General features: G+C 40.6%; 1 protein-coding gene across 4 annotated transcripts in view; it reads right to left on the bottom strand.

Moving 5' to 3' along the window:
* Window positions 1–23,427, bottom strand: part of pdlim5a (PDZ and LIM domain 5a) — an 85,478-nt gene that overhangs the window by 57,997 nt on the left and 4,054 nt on the right. For 2 of the 4 annotated variants that reach the window (XM_037778430.1, XM_037778431.1), the window contains exons 1-2: window positions 17,508–17,638; window positions 16,793–17,060 (exon numbers count right to left, since the gene is read on the bottom strand). In XM_037778430.1, coding sequence (XP_037634358.1) covers window positions 16,793–16,891 — 99 coding nt within the window. In that variant the 5' untranslated portion in view covers window positions 16,892–17,060; window positions 17,508–17,638. Of the gene's footprint in view, window positions 1–16,792; window positions 17,061–17,507; window positions 17,640–23,427 lie in introns of those variants that run through there. The other 2 variants (XM_037778428.1, XM_037778429.1) reach the window with 2 other exon arrangements.

The raw sequence follows: 23,427 nt of genomic DNA, 5'->3' as shown, positions 1-23,427 counted from the left end.
AACAGGCAGTTCTCATTCACCATTCGTAGCTATACCTACTAAATGTAATGTACTGCAATTCGTATATATCCCACGAAATCATTCATTTGTAACCCATGTAATCTTGAACTAGGAAGTATAAAGAGAGACAAACGCCACGTAGGGACGAGGTCGGATTGGACAAGTGGGTCAAAACACACCAGACTGTTGCCCAGGAGACCGCTGCTCATACCCAATGCAAAACCAGAAGTCAAGGTAGATTTATTTGTCACGGAACTTCCGTACTTAAGTTACGCCACTTCTGTAGTTATTTCAACCCAAACCGCCATCTTTGTAGTTTTGTTGCCTAAACCTAACCAAGATGTTTCCTGTGAAGACAGAAGTTTATTTTGAAAAGGCCGGAGCAGATATCGACACGTACGTCACGTGTTGCTGGACATTCGTAGGAAAACGCACGAAAAATGAGGAATTACTTTTCGTTGATTGAAAATGTATCAGAAAGCTAAATGGCCAAAAATGTTTTGTTGAGTGGACAATGAAAATGAAGTTGTATCACAAAGACGCAGCATTGAGAAGTTGTGGCTAGAGTTCTATTCTAAATATTGCCCTCTGTATGTCAAGACCGTAGATGGAAGCTGACTGATACTGCAGGACCTTATTTAGAGTTTAGAACCAAATGTCAACAGCAGCACCGTAACTAAGAAGCTGGCGTAATGTCTGCTTCTATAAACAAAAACAAATTAAGCTTATCTTGACACACACTTAAGATCAACTAAAGTGAATCTATTCCCAGTAAAAAGCAATTAGGTCATTACACTCGTACAAAACACAGTTAAAAAGGTGACAAGTAGCTAATGGGATGATGATACACGGTACAGACACATACCAGCTTTATTGACTTTGAGGTAACGGCAAATACAAGCCAGACATCTCTTAGTTTGCACGCATCATTAAATACACATGCCCTCCACTTGTCTATGGTTTTCAGTATGTCCCAAGATTTTTTGAGGTATGCGTCAAATATCTGCATCTAAACAAAGTTTAATTGCTGCACTTCCACTCTGGGGGAAGCTGGTTAATTTGAACCAGATTCAAGCCACACAAAAGCAGTCATGTTGAACAGCAGCTCTGGCATTGAACACCAATCCTGTTGTTCAACACGGCATCGACATGCACAAACGCTGCACAGTATCAATTCTGTTCCTGACAGAAATGTTAAATACATAATTATAATCCTGCTGGGGGAACAACTGTAACATTTTCCACACCCATGACTTCTGTTGTCGTCCATTTGTGAGCAATGCTGAACAGATTTTGTAAACAAGTGTTGGAGAAGAGTTGCGAGGCAACTAACCACTTAACAGGCACACAAGTGTGTCTGAGTCCATGCCGAAATAAAATTAAATTAGATTTAATATGCAATTATGTGTTCTATATTTATGTTGTGAAGCTCGCCCTGTTTCCTTCTTGGAAAGTTAAAGTATGTGCTATTGAAGTACAATTATACAGGTGAGAGTAATGGTGAGTAATGGTGACACAAATATAATGTTGTCACTGATAGAAAAACAAACAGGAGAAACAGTTTAATTCTGTTTAATTCCTGCATAATTACCATGTAAGGAGACTTTTTGTGTTTGTTTCTGATACTGTTATTTCTGACCAGAAATACTATATTAGTATCTGTTAAAGCTGCAGTCGGGAACTTTGATAAAAAAAAGTTTAAAAACGGTCACTATATCCTGACAGTAGTGCATGAGACAGGTAATTTGCAAAAAAATCATGTTCCTCTGCCTCTTCCTGGTGGTCATAAAAGGCATTGGCAAGTTTCCACCGGGCCCAAAGGAAAACAACCAATCAGAGCCGAGCAGTCTCTACAGCAGCTGTCAATCACTGCTCAGGAAACTCGCGAACTCCGATGAAACGGTCAAACCAGGCAGCATTGATCAAATATGAATCCATATTCTGTTACTGTAATGCCTATTTCTCGCCCCAAATGTTTTCAGAAACATCTTGTAGTGTACTGTTTAGCTGTAAAATGAGAACGTTTGGGACCCGGCCGCCATGTTGAGAACAGTCGAGCCAAAACCAAGCACCACCCACCAGCCGCAACAAACTCTAATTTTTACAGCTAAACGGTACATAAGTAGAGTTCTGCACTTACTCATGGCTCTGTTTTCAGGCTTTAAAAAAATCTGGCCCGTGACGGGAGACTTTGGCCATTACAGGTCATTTCAGAGAGAGCATTCTTATTGGGCGGCTTTGGCTTAGAGGGTAGAGCAGGTCGTCCACCAATCGTAAGGTCGGTGGTTCGATCCCCGGCTGCTCCGGTCACATGTCGATGTGTCCTTGAGCAAGACAATTAACGAAGGCATGGCAGCCTCTGCCAACAGTGTATGAATGTGTGTGTGAATGGGTGAATGCTGACATGAAGTGTAAAGCGCTTTGAGTGGTCGGAAGACTAGAAAAGTGCTATATAAATGCAAGTCCATCTACCATTATTGAACGTTCCTATTGGCTGTGCTCCAGTTGGTGGGTGGTGCTTGGTATTTCCTCAACTGGTCTCAACATGGTTGCCGGGGTCACAAACATTCTCATTTTACAGCTAAACAGTACACTACAAGATGTTTCTAAAACTATTTGAGGTGAGAAATAGGCATTTCACAATGTATAATATATTGATTCATATTTGATTAGCACTTCCGAGTTTGACCGTTTGATCGGAGTTTGCGAGTTACGCGAGCAGTGATTGACAGCTGCCCAGTGACTGCTTGGCTCTGTTTGGTTATTCTTGGTGAAATCTTGCAAATGGCATCACGAGGAGGCAGACTTTTTTCAGATCACCTGTCTCATACACTACTGTCAGTATATAGTGACCGTTTTATAAAAATAACTTTTTCATATTTGCTTAAAGTTACCAACTTCAGCTTTAATGGCTTTTTTATTACCGTCTTTACAGTCACCGGCAGACAGGGCAATACATTGCGGCAGCATGTGTCATACAAAGCAGAGCCATTCTTATCAGCAGGCTGAGGGAGGACTGTGACAAATTTGGAAATGTGCGTAGGATGTTGCACACAGTATCTCATGTCTTTTTCCCATGACGCTAAAGCACCATATCAAAGACCAATGTGAAGGTATCATTACAAAACATTTTCTTTCATAACAATGACTGATATCACATTCATCTTTGTAACAATTTGGTTTAGTGCGTTTGTTATATTGTTAATAAAATGGGACTTAAATGTTATACATAAGTCCTTAGGGAACAAAAACACAGCTGCAGATTTAATTGTGACCATTCTTGGTCACACAGAAGGTCCAAGTTTGTCCAAAGGGGAGTGAGGTCATTTGTTTCTTTTGACACAGTGAAAAAGGACCACACAGACCACTTCCCTGAACACACACATGCACACACAGACCACTTTTGCGGTTTTACTAGCCATCAGCCATTAAGTGGCTCTTACTCTTACCCACCATACTGTATATCACTTCAAGTGCAGCTATTGAAACTGGAGCTTCTACGAGAAAATCTGTTTCTGCTGAATGAGAAACGACAGTCGAGGATGAGAACGTGTAATGTGGGTTTAGTCGTCTTTGGTGTGTTACATCCCCCTCTGTGTTTCCTCAGCCTCTATCTTTGTCTCTCACACACACACACACACAAAGACAGACACAGGCAGGGCTAATAAAAGAGCTGCACCCGGATTAGTGTTAAGGCTCTGCGGCCCCCAACCTTTTATAGTCATATTAGCCCAACACACGCAACATCACTCACCACCACACACCACCACTCGCAGCCTCAGAGGGCAGGAAGAAGAGAGTAATGAGGGATCGACTTGATGGTGCTGATTAGAACTGCGTGGATGAAAAGGAAGGAGAAGTAACTGCTGAATCTGTGGGCTCTTTCTTCTGTGTGCATTCTGACCCATTTCAAGGGGTGCGTTCACGCTAACCACTCTGGCACTGTTATGGACCAAACGCTCACCACAAAATGTTCAATTACATGTTTTCCCCCAATTAGTGCTCTGTTCCTGCCCCCCTACACACACCACCCCTACCTCTCTCTCCAGAAGAAACACTCACCCTAACTTTCTGCATCAAAGTGCATCTATATCAAAGAGGATTTTGAACAAGGGTCCATACAACAGACATAAAAAGCTTTTTAATTTGTGCTGAAAGTATTTAATCTGTATGTCTTCATTCCTAATAAGCCTGAGTGTTCGTGCTGACGGGAAAATCTGTTTCCAAAAGCATACATTTGTTTTCAATCACTATGATTAAAAAGATTTCAGAGCTCAAAGTAGTTTCAATTTTCACATCAAAGCGAGTGCGACAAATCATTGACGAAAATCAGAAACAGAAATCGAAATAATCCGTGTATGCAACGAGCCAAGCACTTGGAGTTTCCCAGGGTATTTGATTTATGGCTCGGTTGCTTTGGCCATGACAGAAAACAGCAGCTTTAACACTACGCACATATCCACTGGAGACGGTAATACAGTACATGTATGTACATTCATACTCTCCGACAGCAGCTGAGCTCGGCTCCAAATGTGGAGGGACGTCCGTTAACACTTGACCATGACTTATATTAATAACCCTCCGATGAGCCAACAATGCAAACATCCCAACAGACAACTGAAACACATGAGAAAAGTGAATTAACTGTTTGAGATGTTTTTTATGTTGTGAATAAGAACAGAAATTTCCCTTCTCAGTCTTGTCAGAATGGGATTTGTTGATCTCACAATGTGAATTTACACCGATGAGAAGAGTGGCTAAATTAGCTAAAGTAGACTGCATTGAAATCCTCGTCAGAAAATGAGTAGACACAAAAAGACCTCTGTTAAGCTCTAATAAAGATTTTCTACATCAACAATAACTGAAATGGATACGGCATCATTTGGCTGTGCCCTCCAAAACTGTAACAAATCACATAATTCCTGTACGGTCGCTTAAGGGTCTGCTAGATGAAGTTAACCATGTCAACTTTATTTAAGGGTATAACATAAAGTCTGTTTTTCAGGTGGCCAAAATAAAAATAAATTCTTTATGCGGTTTTAAATAACTGTCACAATTTATAAAAGCTACTTTTACATGCTTTCTTTATAACATATCTGATATTCAACACACACTACCTTTGTTTAAAAGTGCCCTGCCTTATTATACATTCATGCAAAAGTGGAAGGGTCAATATTCGTGTCAACACACTCAAAAGAATGAGAAAAAAAAACCACCTGCAGTGTGTTACAGCCTTCAAAGATGAATTTACCATTTATGCTTCCAACAGCGTCACTTTTCAACACGTCCGCTGTCTGATTTAAGTGCTCTGAAAAAGTAAACTGGTTCCAACACACGGCAATAAAGGCTATCTGGAGAGTGCTGAAACATTGTCTGGTTTGAACATACACTGACCAGTTTGAGTGCTTTGAACAATAGCTGCTTTCAGCACGAGGGGTGACAGAGATGACAGGCAGATGGTTAACATCACGCTACGATTAAAACACAGAGAACGGGAGACACGAAGACCCGGATTGTTCCTTGTAAATCAATCATCCACAAAAGTGGCTTCAATATGCCAGCCTCCAGAAATATTTATTTCACTTAGATCTTTTTTACTGTGATCCTACATTACATTTTTACTGTATATTTGAATCTCATGTAGGAACAGAAAATTGCAATTAGGAAAAATGGTGTAATAGATTATATAAATATTATCAAAAATATTAACATTTATTGGCCAACTTCTCATGTATAATGATGTATGGATATTAAAATTAAACGTGTGCAGGAAAATAGCACGGCAGCTTTGGTGCTCTGATCTCTTAGCAACAAAGTAAACAGACAAAAAAGTTATATGAAGAAGCACAGATGGAGTTTGAAGGGTATGAGACAGAGAGGGAGAAACATCGAGGTGAGTGAGATTTATGAAGGAGATACAGAGACAGAGACGGAAAAAAAAAGTTAGAAGAGAGAAAGGGGAAGGTTTAAGAAAGTGCAGGAGACAGAATCTGGGGCAGACATCACCTCAACCTAGTTGGATCCATCAGTAACACATATTAAACCGTGTTAGACAGCGTTTTGCTCACAATTTACGCTCCTGAATGAGGTACGTAAATCAGACAGTGATGTCAGCTGCATCATGGAAATACCTGAAACAGAGTCTAGTGTTTATCCGACGAAATCCACTGCTCTTATAACGAGTCTGACGCTGGCAGGTTTGCTTCAGGGTTGAAAGTTCAAGAATGATGATCGGTTGAAAGAATCTAAAAAGCCCATTGCATTACTAATGTATAGAAACGTACAGCACGCCTTACTGCTGGCTCGTCATATATCTACACAAAAAACTGAAGTATGCCACAAGGTACAACAACATAAAGTAGAGAATGGAGAAAAGAATAAAGTCTCTGGATATATTGTTCTTTATAGAAGAGGCAGCGCTCCAACTGGGAGTTAGAATCAATATAATGTTATAAAGCAAGTTTGTAAAGGGCCTCAGCCCACTAGTGGATCTCTCTAAAGGATTCCTGTAACAGTATATGCATGGTGTGAGTTTGCAAGTGTACCCCTATGCTGGCACACTAACACACACACACACTTTCAATCTAATGAAAGAATCTGAAAATAACCGTTTCTTTCCCTAAAGCTGTGTGTGCACCGGGTGTCTAATAATCACTGCCTGACTTGTATGTTAATGCTGGAGACCTTAATAAGAAAAGGCTTTATTGGACTGAGTTTCCATCGATAGCTCACTGCAGCTACAGCTGCCAAACCCACAGAAACACACATTGTGCACCTTAAACATAAAGCTTGGCACACAAGAGAGAGATCTGCTATACTTACAAGAAGCCACCCCATTCAAACATAATCCATCTTTGATACAAGCTGATAAGCATTAAGATCAAGCTGCTTCTCTCCTGATACTCTATGAAAAGTTTCTTATAAGGAAGTCAAATGATTCTTCTGATATGGGTTTGCAAAGTAAAAATTATAAAGATAATGTGCAACAGAGTGCTGCAAAGTCAGCGTAGTATGTCTATTCTTAATCGCAAAACAATTCTATGTATGCAGTAAACCTGAAGCTTGATACTTAAAGCTGTAGTAGGCAGAAGGTTTTTGTCTTCATTGGGCAAAAATTCCATAATAACCTTTCAGCATATTGTAATTCAAGTGTTCTGAGAGAAAACTAAACTTCTGCACCTCCTCATGTCTCTGTTTTCAGGCTTTAAAAAAATCTAGCCCATGACGAGAGACTTTGGCCAATAACAGGTCATTTCAGAGAGAGAGCATTCCTATTGGCTGTTCATTCAATGGAGGCAGCTGTCAATCCCTCACGAACTCCGATCAAATGGTCAAACTAGGCAACGCTGATCAAAACATCGGAGGACACAGAGGCACATTATTTTTTTTCAGATTACCTGTCTCATGCACTACTGTCAGGATATAGTGACCGTTTTATAAAAATACCTCCAATTCTACCCACTGCAGCTATAACATGGTGCCCTGTGGAGTTTTCTTGTAAACAAAAGTTTCTGTTTACATTCAGTGCTAATCACCACAATGCACTGTGTGTCCCTGAGGCCTAACAAACGTGTTGAATGCATTTCCTTCCTTATAAAACATTTGTACAACCCATTGTTTTAAAAGTTTGAAACCTGCATTGTTTACATCCATGTTTTTCTTTTTCTCGCCTGCTTTTGCTGGGACATTATTGCGTTTTTTGGCAGTTTACTGCCAACAGTAGATCAGTGGAATTGTGTGACACAATTAGCAGGAATCCATATGTATGTGTAACACAGCGGGGACCCACTCATTACAACAGTCCTCCATAGCGCTGCTAAGGGTAAAAAACTCCACAGGGTACCTACAGTATAAGCCGTTTTGGGAAAAATAAGATATCACTGAGTAAGTAGTAGACAAGGCAGGTCAAAGAAGTGTACACCAACAAAATAAACTGTGACACTCTGTCACAATATACCTGCTGGAAATCATTAAACATCTTATATTTATGAGTTTCACAGCGTTCAAGTACTGACGTATGGATGTTTCCTTTACATGGGGTTATAGTAACAGAGTAAGATATGTAACAGAGGCCCATATTATAAAACTACACACAGGACCAGCATCAACAAATCCACATGACATAATTTTACGTTGTAAAAACTAACTGCACTTCGGCAAACTAGAAGTGAACAAGCCAGCTTTCACAGCCAGACTCAATGATGTGATTGTCACAGCGCTGCGGGACTTAGTTGGCAGGGCCGGTGAACACACAGTCTGTAATGCAGCCATATTAACACAAGACTGGATTGTTCTTATTCCATATGAACGCACAGCTTGCGTCATCAGTGGCACAAACTTACATAGGCTGTAATTAATCCAGAATGGTGGTTTTAAATTACAGGTTATATCATGTTTAACTTGTTTATAATATGTTCTACTTGGAATGATATAGTCAACATCTGACAAGGGAAACCTGGCCGAAAAACATTAAAATGAGTTAGAGTAACAATTAGGCTCCTATGATGTGAGCGTGTTACTCGGTATGCTTTCAATCAAGTTGTAGTTCAGAGGGTGAGAAATCCATCCAGAGACTCTGGAATAAAAACTGTTTGACTGTTTAGTAAGGCATGAATAATATATATGAATATCAGGGGTTTCTGGTAATAGCAGCATTTGAACAATATCTTCTAATTGCGTATTTACAGAAGCCTCATTGCAAACACAGTAATGCATGCAAGGTCCTTAAAAGAAGCCATCCAGTAGTAATCTCTATAAACACATTCTGCATTAACCATAGACTGTATATATAGATGGACGACGCTTCTCCAATTCCTCCCGCTGTACAGAAGTGTAGCTAAAACATCACGGTTAGTGAGCCGAACACGGCCGCAGCTTGTCAGCGAGAGAGACTCACAGCTGCCAATCATGACGTCTCACCCCCCCTTTTTATAGCATCAAATAACTAATTAAAACCAAACTTGTCAGAGAAGTGAACACTTGAACATACGTCAGTGTGATGAAAACTACCTAAAATGACAGAAACCATCTTTGGGAAAAATGTATGTAATGTGTACTTTGACTTTTCAGTTTGGCCCATGTCCCATTCGCTAACATGGAGGGGGAGGGATTTATGACCTATACTGCAGCCAGCCACCAGGGGGTGATCTATATGTCTTGGCTTCAGTTTTGGGGAGCTGTCATGTTGTCCATCTTGATATACAGTCTATGGCATTAACATGTAGACTCTGTAGGCAACGGGACAAGGTTTTGGTATCGGAAGCATTCTGGTTTTCATTTGTAGTCTGAGTAGTATTGACAAATCACGTTCGAGCAGGCTTTGGTTGAATGCAGGTAAACAGTCCGTGTGGAGAGCAAAAGAGGCGGAGTGCATTGGCTGAAATGTAATCTCAGAACCCACCAGCTATCGTCTGGCAATGATTTTGCTTTTTATTGGTTTAACATTAGCTTGTAAATTGGCTACTTGTGAAACAATCTGGTTGTGCACGTCGTCTCTCAACTCCAACTCCAGTACTGTAAATAATAATAAACAGCGCATGCAAAAGGAAGTCCTGGCCCAAATACCCGCTGGCTACACCGGAACCCCAGAAATACAGCCCCTTGCCCCTAGAGGCTAATGCTACATTCATATGGAATCAGACGGTAGACCGGCAAACTGGATGTCATGTCAGTGGACGAGAGCAGGACGGTAAAGTTAGGTGAGGCCGGCAGAGAATACCGGCGACGGTAACAGTAGACAGCATTGCCGTCCAACAGGAACGGGAGGTAACGCAGCTCCTTCACACCAGAGAAAGTTTGCAATAGAATATTAAGGGAAAGTTGCATTTCACAGCTACATGCAATACTAGAATAATTACATAAAATAATATAATAGACTTGAAATGGTTTTATTTAACATATTTTAGTCCATCACCATAGCAACGTATCATCATGTGTGTTTCGTTTTGTCGTCCTTCCATACTGTCGGACTGACCCGTCAGCCTGATTCCATGTGAATGCAGCATTATCTGTCGTCAGACTGATAGCCGATGAGTTCCCAGATTGATCTAGTAGTGAACCAAATCACTGCAAATTAACAGGATGGAAGCATCACTAGTTTTGTCTTCTATTCTGCCAGTATAGTATAATACTCCAGGGCCTAGAGTCCACTGAAAAACGTCCAAATAAAACATTAAGAGCAAATAGCAAAAATCCAGAGAGGAAAGAGGATAGCTGCAGCTGGTTTCCTTCTATTGAACTCGTAACCCACAGCCGTTAAAGTTTTATATGTATCAGTCTTTGTAGTGCACCAATATTATTATGAATAAACATGATACTAGCCATGAGACCGGTATCCCGAGAGGAAGGTAGACGAGACACGGCCGGATCAGCTGCTACAGTGGAAAATACATTATAGCTGCATTAAACAATAGGGTATTCATTGTGAACTCACTGCAGTGCAGGTTACGACCTGGCTGTGCTTGTCTGCCACGGTTATAAAAGTTTTCTGGCTACAAATGATTCTGTTCGTTCCAGCTACACTAAAGCAGCATGTTTTCACGATTATTCTTTCTTTATATTTTATTATCATGTCCTTCAAATGACCGCTATAGAAAAGTGACTTGATGAAATCCTTCGTCCTTTGTTCCCCAACATCAATCACTGAAGCAGCTTCAACTAATGTCAGATATTTCGAGCGTGACCCTGTATTAAAAACTGTAAAAGGTTTTCGACTGCTGAGTATTTACGGTGTGATTTTCCTCTCAGCATGGTTCCTGTATTGGCATGTGTGACACGGATAGGGCTTTTTTTTACGATGGATTAGGCAGTCCATTACCGGTGAAGACAGAAATGCCTCAGTGAGGTCACCAGTGGGACCAGATAACTGTCAACATACAATACGAAGGTATGAGCATGTTTTCAAAAAGTAATCCTCCTCTTTTCTCTTAACTCATCACTGATATAATGATGCAAACAAACCTCACAAATGCTTATAGATAACTAGTAATAATAAAAGATTAGTCACACTGCAAAAAAGCCACAATTACTGAATGCCAAAATCTTAAAATGCAACGTCAGATCTCACAAATGTTAAGAGGAGTAAGATTAATTCTCGCACTGCTGTGAACACAGGAAAGTCCAGTTTGTTACATTGTCCAACTACAACAAGTCTGCACCAACACGCACACACACACACACACACATCAGCACTGACAGATTGATTTGTGGGAGAGGAAATGATAAGTTGTTGATTCTGGCTCGGGGAGTATTTCACTAAGATAGATAGATACTCGGAGGGAAGCATGGGACCTGTTTGATTAAGATAGATGTAAGTTATTATAAGTCATACGGAGGAGTTGTCAACTGGCCCTGGTGGTCTGGTATGAAAGGTTAAGGCACAAAGTTGGCAGAATCGCAGGTTTGAGACCTGGACAATGATGCAAAGTGAGTGTAAGAGGAGGAAATAGAGGCAGGGAGGCAGAGAGAAAAGACAGAGACTATGTATAGAACTAAATAGTCTTTAAAATAGACCCATCTCTGTGTTGGTCATTTGTTATCGTCGCCTGTTGAAGCGTCTCTGGGGAGAAAGGAGGCAGCCACCTCTGATGCCGTTCCAGGAACGGCATTCTTCCATGGAAAGGTTTTAATATAGATTAGCTGTCCAGTCATCTCGCTGTAGTCACAGCACAAGCTTTATCTCGTATGATTAACAAGTCTTCAAACCCAGTTTATAATATTTACAAACATTTCTACAGAGCTCTAGAGCAGTCATTCCCAAAGACTGGGTTGCGACCCACCGGTGGGTCACAGGAGATTTTAATAAGGTCGTCAAATAAATTTGCAGAATTTCTTTCATAGTCTTTTATTTAACATTTATATCTGCAGCCCACCTTAGAGCCATATGTTCAGATTATTCTGATAATTGTAGCCTGCTTATAACATGAATTACTCTAATATGAAAGGCTAGCGTACATTCTGTTTGTTTTACCGATGAGAGGTAAAAACATGAGGGCTTGTTAACTCCACCTAAATGCATTTATTTGTTCTCATTTATTACACTTTGTTGAATACTCGATTCTGATTTGTCAATCACAGTGTTCTACGGTCTGTTATTTCTTTATAGCAGACCGTTGCTATGTATAACAGGCCATTGCTATTGACGCAATTCTGACGTCGGACTCTGGAGGACCATTTTTGTGTCAAATTATTATATTTTTATTTTATTATATATTATATTAAGTAAGCAGCCGTGCACGTCGGGGTCCTGAATCAACCTGTCAAGGTTTATCTAGCAGTGACGGCCTGCTGTATATTTTCCCTTACCCTTACTTATTAAATATTTAACATGTGTATATGTTTTAAATAACATGCATAAAACAAAGTTGTGATTTATCAAACGTATATCTTTTCGAAAAGGCTGGTTTACCTATTCAAGATAGTATAAGGTGATGAGTGAATGACAGTAAAAATAGTTCTGAAACATTCATTTATGCACAAATTCACTTCTCTCACAATTTATAGATAAAGCCTTTTTATTCATTTTTAAAAAGCGGGTCCCCAGAAAAAAGGTTTGGGAACGTTTCTCTAGAGGAAGGATTCATACAGATGCACTATTATGGACTAGGCATATATTTATTAGAAGAGAGATAGTGTAAATGGATTCCCAACCAATCTAAATTACCTATCCTGGCATAATGTTGCAGTTTGTACTTTGGAGTCTCTGAAATACCCAAGATGCACTCTGGTCAATATTCAGCGTAGAGCCAGGAGCTCTTAAAACAGGGGTTTGTCTCATGAGTGGGTGTGGTCATGAGGAGCTGACCTGGGAAATGATGCATCTATTTTCAGAAGCTTAATGCACATCCTGCTCCCCTGGGCTGCCTTCCCCTAAATTATTTTAGCGGTGGATCCTGTAAGTGGGCTGCCCTCGGAAAGGTTTAAATATTGATTCACCGTGCTGTAAATCTAACTTGGAATAGAGGGCAGCTATTTTCTGTCTCCACACATGAGGGACCTTGTTCTTGAAAATCCTTTCATCCGTAAAACAAGTAAATGGATTTCATAATAAATGGTTTTAATGAGGATTAGCGGGAGTGCTTCTGCAGGCTACGTTCTACAAAATCTTTTTAGCAGCAGATCCATTAAATGGTTGCTTCACTAAAAGGCAGGGTATTAAGGTAGGCTGGTGCTTAGAGAGACAATCGTGTGACTAAACTATAACAGCTGCCTATCATCAGCCACTTGTCTTTACTCTTACCTGTGTTCTTACTCAGGTCCACTCTGAATAAGAGCACCAGTGTGCAGCTGTTATGATGAACAGTACCTGTGCATTACAATGTGCAATATGTTCAAGGTAATGCAGGCTATCAATATTCAGTACTTGAGGAGAACTTTGCAACCCGTTCTCTCACACAGCCTGCTTTTGCTGAAATCTTTTCCTTTCTTCTCCAAATATCTCCTTATATGGACTATGTCAAACTGGGTTGCCGTGGTAAAGAAACGTTTCATTGGCACTTTGAGAAGCAGCACCGTCAATCTAGGCCTGTTTTTCTACACCGTAAAAAAGAGAAGTAAAGAAGTGGTGAGCAAAACCAGCAGTTACTGGGCAGATAGCTCAGGACATGCAGTTGTGGTTACACCTACCGGACCCTATGATGCAATACGTGATAATACCGTGGCTACGACTTGTGCCGTCAACGAAACACACAGTATATCCATACACGTATAGAGCTTAGCAACAGCAGCTGTTAGGCTAAGTGTGGTTTGGCAGGAGGGCTGCGTTCCCTAATAACCCCTTCTTAGAACCAACTCTATGGTTGGACTGGCAGAGAGCAATGTGTCTGTAACACACAGCAGAAACACACAGTGTGTGTGCGTGTGTGTGTGTGTGTGTCAGTGATCAGCGTTCAGAAGCGCTGCCCTTCGTCACCATGAATTGGATTTAATAGGTTGGGTAAGATTAGGGTTTGGTTTGACTCTTTTAGAAAACTATATTGTTTGTGAAGAGTGAGTCATATCTTACATAAGATCTAATGAAATACAGAGGTACATAAACACATAGATACACAGAGAGAGAGAGAGAGAAACAAATAGGAAGGTATGACGACGGGATGAAGGTATGATAAGAATGAGGGGGGCAGAGAGGCGGATCTAGATAGATGACCTGTTGAGTGACATCATATGTTTGTGTCACATACTGTAGACTGGCTGTCATCAGCCCTCAAGTTACCCTTAGTCTCTGTATACAATGTGTAGATTTATTCCCACGCACCCATTGCATAATCAATATCACCTTACATCCTGTCACATGCTCCTCTCCCTGTCTTCTGCTAATAATCTACATTTCTGTCCTCTTAGAGACCCAAAGTTAAATAACAAAAGTCTCCCCAAACCAGATGCACTGCTGTTCTGTTTTGCAATATTATTTTCTCTTGAAAAAAAGTGTAGAGAATCTGCCACATAATACATTGTTTTTGATACAATTGGCTTTAATTTCACAAAGACCCAACCACATGACATTTTGAGGCTTTTACATTCAAAACAAGATGGTGTGTTTGGACATAAATCAGTCGTTGGTCAGAGTGCAGAATTTTATGTTGGTTTCATTAGTTCAAGTTTTTGTTTGCAACTTTTGTTGCACAATTATGTAACTAGTAATGGAGACTGTTCTTTTATTCTCGTTTCACTTTTTGACTGATTTATTGAAAAAAAAAAAAAAAAATCACTCTCTGGAGCTGGAATTTTTAGACGTGACCTGACCCTAATTTGGAATTACCTATAAGTATAAAAGCATACTCATAAGTCATAATATCAACTTACAGTATACTTTCCAGTCTTAAAAGGTACTGTTTATAACATCTTGTGGCATTTAGCGGTGAAGTTGCAGATTGCAACCTCTCCCGTGTACGAAACGTGTAGAAGAACTACGGTAGAAACGCGAATGATCCTCTCTAGAGCTGTTGTAAAAGTAGCGTAGGTCATTTAGAGAATAGCAGAGTCAGTGCGTAGAGCGTGTGTGTACGTGGGAAGTGAGTGGTGAAGCAAGAGAGAGAGCGGCAGCAAATGTGTGTGAGCGAACAATTGAGCTAGTGGAGCCGAAGACAGTTAGTTTAGCTTTGAGAATATCAAGTGAATGTACAGTGGAAGTTGCAGTTTGTGCAGAAATAAATGCTGCAGGTCCTCAAGATTTGTCTTGTTTCCTAGCAGCTGAGTGGAGTGACGGGGGTTAACTCTGGAGTAACAAGTAACGTTATTGACTCCAGCCCAAGCACGAAAAGTTAACACAGTGGCTTATCCGTTCTAGTCTACTGTAGAAACATGGCCTACTCCGTGAAGAGGACCCGCTCGCTACGTAGATATAAACAACTCATTCTAAGGTAACAAAAACACAACGATTCTTATTTTCAGGTGATTATACACTAAAGAAAACATACTTATTAATATTATATTCCATTTCTACCAATACAACCCCCTGATTATTACACACTGGTCCTTTGAGGCAGACTTAGCAAACATTTATTTTAACAGCACCAAAACTGCACCAGCACTTACTCACACTCCTGTCAACATCTTGAAACCTCAAACCATTTAACTGTCATTCTGTGATGCTGCAGTAAAGGTCAGAGTGATCTGCTGAGACAATTATAGTTTAGCTACTGCTAACTTGTTCTGGGAATAAGAAAACCCTCACTGACCAACATCAACATTTACTTCCATTTATCATCTTTTTTTTAATCTGTTTTATCAACATGAGTTCTTTCGAATATTTTTTTTGCAATGCAGAATATTTTTTTTGTCAAAATGTGTTATTTCAGATGTGTCATTATGTGTCATTATTTGTCTTGTTTTCTTTTTCTATTTCTGTCTGTCATTTATTCTCTCAGTTATTTAGCGTCTTCCATAAATTTGAGTCCATGCACGCACTCCCAGACACAAACACACACACACACACAAACACACAACTGTGGTAAGAATCCACATGGCTCCAGTTTGTGGGAAAAGTATCACATCCAAAGTAATAACACAAACATGGCAACCCAAAGCGGCCCCAAGGGGGATTGGCACAGGACCTGGCAAGCCATTCATCATCAGTTTCATGTTGCCATAAGTCTGTACACTGCCAGCTCTAGTGATTTGTGTGTGCGTGTGTGTGCATGTGAATGCACTACATATGTGGGTGCAGTGCATGTATGCTTCCCTGTGAAGCTGCACCGTCCAAGCAGAACGGAACAGAAGCCTGAGGATTATCAGTTTCAGGATCATGCTTTAGTTAAAGTGATGAGGGAAACATATTTGTGTGAACTTTAATGTGTGAATGAACAGCAGACTGGGAGGGCAACAAGAGGTGAAGTTAGGAGTAGACACTGAGAGGCATAGAAACCAAGGGACCATCAAGTTACTTGTTCAAGCAGAGGGACTGAAGCCAAGATTTGTGCGCCAGAACTTTTGATTGCGGCACTTTCAGACACTCAAATGCAATCGAGAGCGAAAAGGTTTCCTCTGTGGTCGATACATGACAGATGGCATATGATTCAGCTGAGCTATATCACAAATGTGGTGGGTGCGAGGTGGTGAAAGGATGGAGATGGAGAGAGAGAGAGAGGAAGGAAGGAAGGAAGGAAGCATGGGAATCAGTTTTCATCTTTCTAATCACTTATAGGCCATGTGGCATTGCTGGGATGCCATTCTGCAGCTGCCCTGTGATGAATGAGTGTGGAGATAAAACAGGGACATGTGCTTTTATTGCATAGTAGGTAGTGTGTTCATCGTGTGTAGGTATTGTGTTCATCGTGTGTGAGTGTTTTAGTCTTACCCTGGAGATGGTGAGGGGCATGTTGAAGTCCTTCCCTCCCTGCAGCCTGAAGCCCCAGGGGGCTGGGCCCAAGAGAGTGACGCTGTAGTTGCTGCTCATGGTCTCCTCGGATGATGTCAAAACGTGTTTCGGCGTTGATGTTACTGACAAGTGATGATGTTGACGACGGGAAAATATGCTGCAGATCAGGTGATAATAGTGATGTCACTGGGTTTCGATGATAGGTAAGAATTTGGCTACGGCTCCCTTTAGGATGTTGTTCCAAGATCTGAGGGAGGATATGAAGGAAAAGATTTGTTTTTGTATGGTTATTTAAGACAAGGGAGGTGATGAGAGATTTTTAGTGATGGTTGACAAGAGGTCAAGAGGATAATGCAAAGGGAGGATACGAGAAGCACAAGTGAAAAACACATATATCATTAAAACAAACACTTCAGTTACAGCCACTTTCACTAAATACACACAAAAAAATGCACATATTCAACATATTTTCCAAACTGATTTCATTATGCAACGCGCTGCACACTCATAAACAGGTGAAAATATAAATACATACACATGCAAACAATACTAGAGTATGCTGCAGCAGTTCAGTAGCATAAAATGACTCACAATACCCCCCAGGAAACCCCCACCAGAGGACAATTAAACAGCTATCATTAATATAATTACAGAACTATTTAGTGCCATTATATTGTTAATGGTAAGGCTGTACCTCTTTAATGGAAATTCCAGAGAGGAAAATAATTCCTTCACAGGCAGGTAGACAATGTAATCCCTAGTTTCCCCTCGGCTATCCCCTTCCCAGCAAACACACTGTATGTGTGTGAGAGAAGTAGAGAGGGATGCAACGCTCTTATATACCAGCTAATGACAGAGGGGAGGGGAGAGGTGGAGGAGGGGAGAGAAGAGGAAGAGGGAGGCGAGAGGAAGAACGGGTAGAGGTTAGGGTTGGAAGGAGAGAGGGAGGAGAAAGAGGAGGGGAATCGCCCATGGGTGGAGTGAGTGAAGAGGAGGAGAAATGAGGGAGATGATATGAAGGGGGAGATTAGGGGATGGGAGGAGACGACACAACATGAGGGGGGAGAAGAAAAGGGGGGGATTAAGGAAAAGAGTGTGGGAGCAGTGCACACAGAGAAAATCACAAGGGAAGGGAGACGGGGGGGGCAAAGAGGAGAGGGGACAGTTTATCTTTCATCCGGATATTTTGGGAACATTGACTCAGTGCTGCAGGCTGCTTCGTTTAAGGCGGAACCAGCCGTAACCAGATCATGACCCGGGGACACATCCCAAAGGCTTTGATTAAAATGCCTCTCAAAGGTAACCTTTAAATGATACATTGGGGTGATGGTGATTCGATACAAGCTCCGGATCAACTTGTTCAACTCCTGTAATATGGCTGTTTCACTTCTGCTGCACTGATCTCCCAACAACAAGACTCTCAGACAAGCATTTTTGGAAAATCAAAGCAAGAATGAGATTCTTCATCAGTTGATGTCACATGTCTCTTTTTAATTTACAATTAAATAGACTCCGTCATCTAATTTTTAAATGCTGCTTTCTATCCCATAGTTCATTTGTCCTAAACTAACCAGCTTTAGTTCAGAATCATAATCATTTTTATCCGCCAAGTACATACAGGAATTTGACTCCGGTTTTATGCATCTCTCTAAGCTATGGATAACAAAGTTGGACAAAAAAGGTGAGGAATAGACAGGGCTGTTATTTATACAAGTAGTGGAAAAAAATAGGTGTATATATATATTTTATAAATACTTATATAATGCACCAATGACCAACAATAAAATCAAATCTCTATACACAAGTCAAGTGTTTTTGAAGTGTAAGCAATACAAATAGTGCAAAGAAATAAATACTGAATGGATATACATGGACTGGAATATTATGTACAGTATGTACATGTATACATGTCTATATACTGTATGTACAGCATGTAGGATTTACAGTGACAGATGATATGTACATAATTTAAAAAGTAAGTGCGTTAAAGACTAAGAATTATAATCTATAACAGCAGCAGTGGATATTTTGGTGGTATATATATATATATATATACGGTATGTTATAGTGTTTAGTTACTGGATACTAAAAGGTAAATGTATAATATTTTTTTATGTGTCATGCCTCTACCTCTCCCCCTTTAAAAAATGTGCCAAGCATAAGCAAACTAGTGCCTAAGTGCAGCACCATCATGTCCATCTTGTTTATCCGTTTCCTCATTCTTTATGTCCAGGCAGCTGGCAGCTCTTCTGCACTTCTATCTGGCCTCAGTCCATTCCCCCTTTTCTAGCCGAGACAGATCAATATTGACAATTAAACATCATCCCATTACTTTCTTGGCCCTGACCACACACACACATCTTGCCAAGTCAGCTCTGCACTGTGTTCACTGCTGGTTATAGCAGTCGGATGAGTTCACAGTCAAAATACGTTTACCACAAATATCAAAGAGGAGATGGAGAGCTTGAGAAAGAACATGAGCTGGACGGGGGGTGTGGTGGCTGAACGATCTTCAAGATAGATAAAAAGAGAGAGAGAGAGAGAGAAATCGCACAAAGACCTATAATGGAGAGACAACAGGGGGAGGAAGCAGGTTAACCTGCTTCTAACACTTTTGATAAAGATAACATCATGATGGATACACACTATGAGAAGATTAATTACACAGAGTCACACACATAAACACAGGATGCTCTTCATTAACCTGCTAATGGAGGTTCCCACACAAACAGAGCACACTTCTCCAGCACAGCCCGGTGTAACAACAGCAGAGTTAGACCGTGGGAGGAGCAGAGACGGTAGATTCATTAACCCCGTTTCCGCTGCAGAGCTGAGGGGGTCTCAATGGGGTCAACTTAACTTTTACAGCCAATGTAATTACAAAGGGCACACAGTGTTTATTCAAAGCGATAGCATGGATGGTTGCTCATGCCTGTTGTAAAAAAAAGACTAACCACATCTTTATAGGTGGAGATGACATGGATAATGAGTGGTTAGCCTTGTTTGATGCGATGGTGAACACCATGGGACCTAACCTTTCTCAGACCTGCCTGCCACTGTAGTAAACCAGGTTAATACCAGCCGTCTCTGCTGTTAGATTAATTAAAAACATACTTCTGGTTAGCCACAACAACAGTTACCATAACATTCCTTTTATTTCCTTTCGGTCCCACATTTAACACTGTATGACTAAGATCAGGGGTATCCAAGGCAAACAGAGAACAACAGGAAATCAGAGGGGTGTACCACAAAGCGAGATTTGTGGGTTAGCGAGGTATGTTGAGCCTGAAGCCAGTTTTCAGTGTCACGAAGGTGGCTCTCTTTTAATGGTAAATGGTATATGGACTTGCATTTATATAGTGCTTTTCTAGTCTTCTGACCACTCAAAGCGCTTTACACTACATCTCAGCATTCACCCATTCACACACACATTCATACACTGATGGCAGAGGATGTTAAGGTGCCAACTTTGCCCATCAGGATCTAATCTAAATACTCATTCTTCAGGAGAAATTTGGGGTTAAGTGTCTTGCTCAAGGACACATCGACATGTGACTCGGATCAGCCAGGGATCGAACCAGCGACCTTCCGATTGGTGGACAACCTGCTCTATATTCTGAGCCACAGACGCCCAATCTGGCTAGATCGCCATGGTAACTTGTGCTTCACAACTAACCTGCTCTGGATCATTTATAGACGTTGCCTAGGCTCAAAAGAAGACGTACGCCACTCTCTAAGCAAAGTTTGGGATTTATTATAGACGAATTAGACAGGAGAATGTGCCTACTGTACCGCTACAGTAACTCTGACCTGCACGGGTACGCACATAAACTGGAGAAATGAGAAACTGTGACTCCGATGGCAGAAGGATGTAACTCGAGGAACTGTTTGAACTTGATATCATTGTGCAAAATAAATCAAAACCTGTGACATATTATAAATATTTTTACAGTTTAATCAGGAATCATATTTCATTGGATCTGTAATTATTAAACAATACTTGCATGTTATTAAATGTAATGTTAAATGTATTCCCACAAATAATAAATTAATTTTAGCGAAACACCGCTGCTGTGCGCCAGCGTATGGGTGTGATGCGTCGTTTTTAAAAAAACACAAGTATTTATAATTCCTTCAAACCATACCACACCACTTTGGATTATACTTTCATGCTTGGTCCTAACTTGCTGAAGTCTGTTTTACACTACTGGTATTGCAGCTAATAGAGCAGTTACCACAGATAATATTCAATCAATAAAATTAATTTCACTTCTATTTTGGCCTAAAACTGAAGTAATTTCCACGTTTCCTTCATTATGGGACAGTGTCAGACCAAAATGTATAACGTTTAAATATGCTGCATCAAGTTTAAAGTTTAAGCACCCTACAATGTGCAGGTGTTGCGTTAGAAATAAACTACAACTAGTACTTTTCTGCCAGCATTTTCTCTTTTGCCTTATTTGCAAAAACAGTGATGCTTTTTGCGTCAATTTTGTCATATTCTTCAAAGGCGGAAGTAGATGGCACGCAATCGATAATTTTTTTTGCGGTAGAGGGGTCAAGTGAGGTGCCAAACGCCTTCTTTCATGAGAATGGATCCTGCAGAAGAAATCCTTCGTAAACAGAGACAGTTGATAACCTCCGTCGTGTATACCCGCTATCTCTGACTGGGGATTTAGGATTTGTCGAACCAGTTAAGGCAATGAAAGCCTGGCTATGTCAAACTTGCTTCATGGTACACCCCTCAGTTGTGGAGGCACAGAGAGATAGATAGAGATTGAAAAGTTGTTTTGCAACTAAAATACTGGTTACGTTGGGAAACGATTAAAGTTAAAGGAACCAGACACTGGCTGCTCAAAAGTCATTCACGACTCCAACCTCCAGATACGAAGCTAGAAAAGCAACAGTGCACCACAATATACACAGATTGTCTCCACAGACAAACCCCTGTACTCAGGTGCTTCTTCATTATTTCTAAGACTTCATTATGCAAAATGTCCCACTAGTGTAACACTGTACCATTCAGCTGCTTTACAGTCAACATAAGGACTTGTGCTGAGGATTTAGCACTATCTTGACCTGTTTAAATCCACTTTAAACTAAACGTTTCACCCTGTGTACCACAGATGATGCTTTCTCACAGGATCACATATATATATTTTAAGAGAACTGCACACAAAGAAATGTGTGTGTATATGGTGTATTTCAGAGTGGGTGAAAGATGAGAAGACCCTGTCAAGACAGAGTTTGGATACGTTGTCCACCAGATAAGGACACAAATTAAACATTCTTCCAAGGAACAACTAAAAGTAATAAATAACTGTAAACTGCAGTTAGGTCACGTTTCAATGTCCCATTCCCATGTGACAAGAGTACTGGTTTTGAGTCCCATGAAGATATAATTTCTAAAATATGGGCCCTCCTGTCTATTGCACTGTATTAAAACATTTGATCAATTGCTTGTATTGTCAAAAATGGCCAATGGCCAAAAACTGCAACAGAGAGAACAAAGGAGATTTGTGGGCCACATGATAATGATATCAAACACTAACAATAGAGAGTGTGCTACAGCTCGAAACCTCAGACACCCCGCCAGCCCTTTGTTCTGTCAAATGGTCTATTCCAGTCCCCATATGCTCACCTCTCCACATGCCTAATGATCGCAGCTTAGCCCCCAGCCACACACACACATACTCACAAACACATACACACATGCACAGAGAGACAAGCCCCTCCTCTTAATGGTATGATAATCTGCCCCTCTAAATGACATTTAATGCATCATCCACGTGAAGGAGGGGGACACACCCCCTATTCTGCCAGCTGCCCACACACACACACACACACACACACACAGTGGAGGGTCGCAGCATACGATCAATCTCTCTTGTGTATAAATCATGTTCAGGTCAAAACTGAAGACAACAGCTGGCGTCTGAATAGCATTAATTCTAAATTTGTTTAAAATCCTGTCAGTCACATTTATCAAAATTTGAATCCTAAATACACTACAAATATAATGGTCAACTCCCAGATGTGTCCGTGCCTAACTGTATGCTGAAAAAGGGTTTGATTATTCTGTAAACAATCTTGTTCACTATAGATTAAAATGCACTAACATGTGCTAAAAAGTAGAAGTTATTTTATGTTATAAGAAGGGTGATTCTGTCTTGCAAAATCGTAACAATGCAGAGGTAGGCTGATATAAATAACTGATTTCAGAAGACCTTGGGAAGGCAGTTTTGTTTAGCGGTAAAATTTTAGGTATTTTTTTGTTTCCTTCAGTTTTACTGATGGAGGAAATGGGCAGCGTGCCGGATATAAATAACCTACAGTGAGAGAACAAACACAAATCACAGAAAAATAAACAAACTCCATAATCACGCAAATTATTCTGTACACAAACATTACTTTCACTCCCAGGTATACACATGTATCTGCAGGTAGACAGACAAACATGTGTAAGGTTGTTTATACTGGGGAGAGTATTTGTCTGCCAGCCATCTAATCAGTCTGACCCCTCCAGACTGATATAAGCCTAACTAATCCCACATCCCATCTCTGTAAATACTGCACAGTTAGGGGTAGGGTTAGGGCAGAAGCCTTTTCTTTCC

The sequence above is a fragment of the Sebastes umbrosus genome, chromosome 8, assembly GCF_015220745.1.
Source record: "Sebastes umbrosus isolate fSebUmb1 chromosome 8, fSebUmb1.pri, whole genome shotgun sequence".
NCBI classification, from domain to species: domain Eukaryota; kingdom Metazoa; phylum Chordata; class Actinopteri; order Perciformes; family Sebastidae; genus Sebastes; species Sebastes umbrosus.
This window is presented reverse-complemented; position numbering and strand designations above follow the sequence as displayed.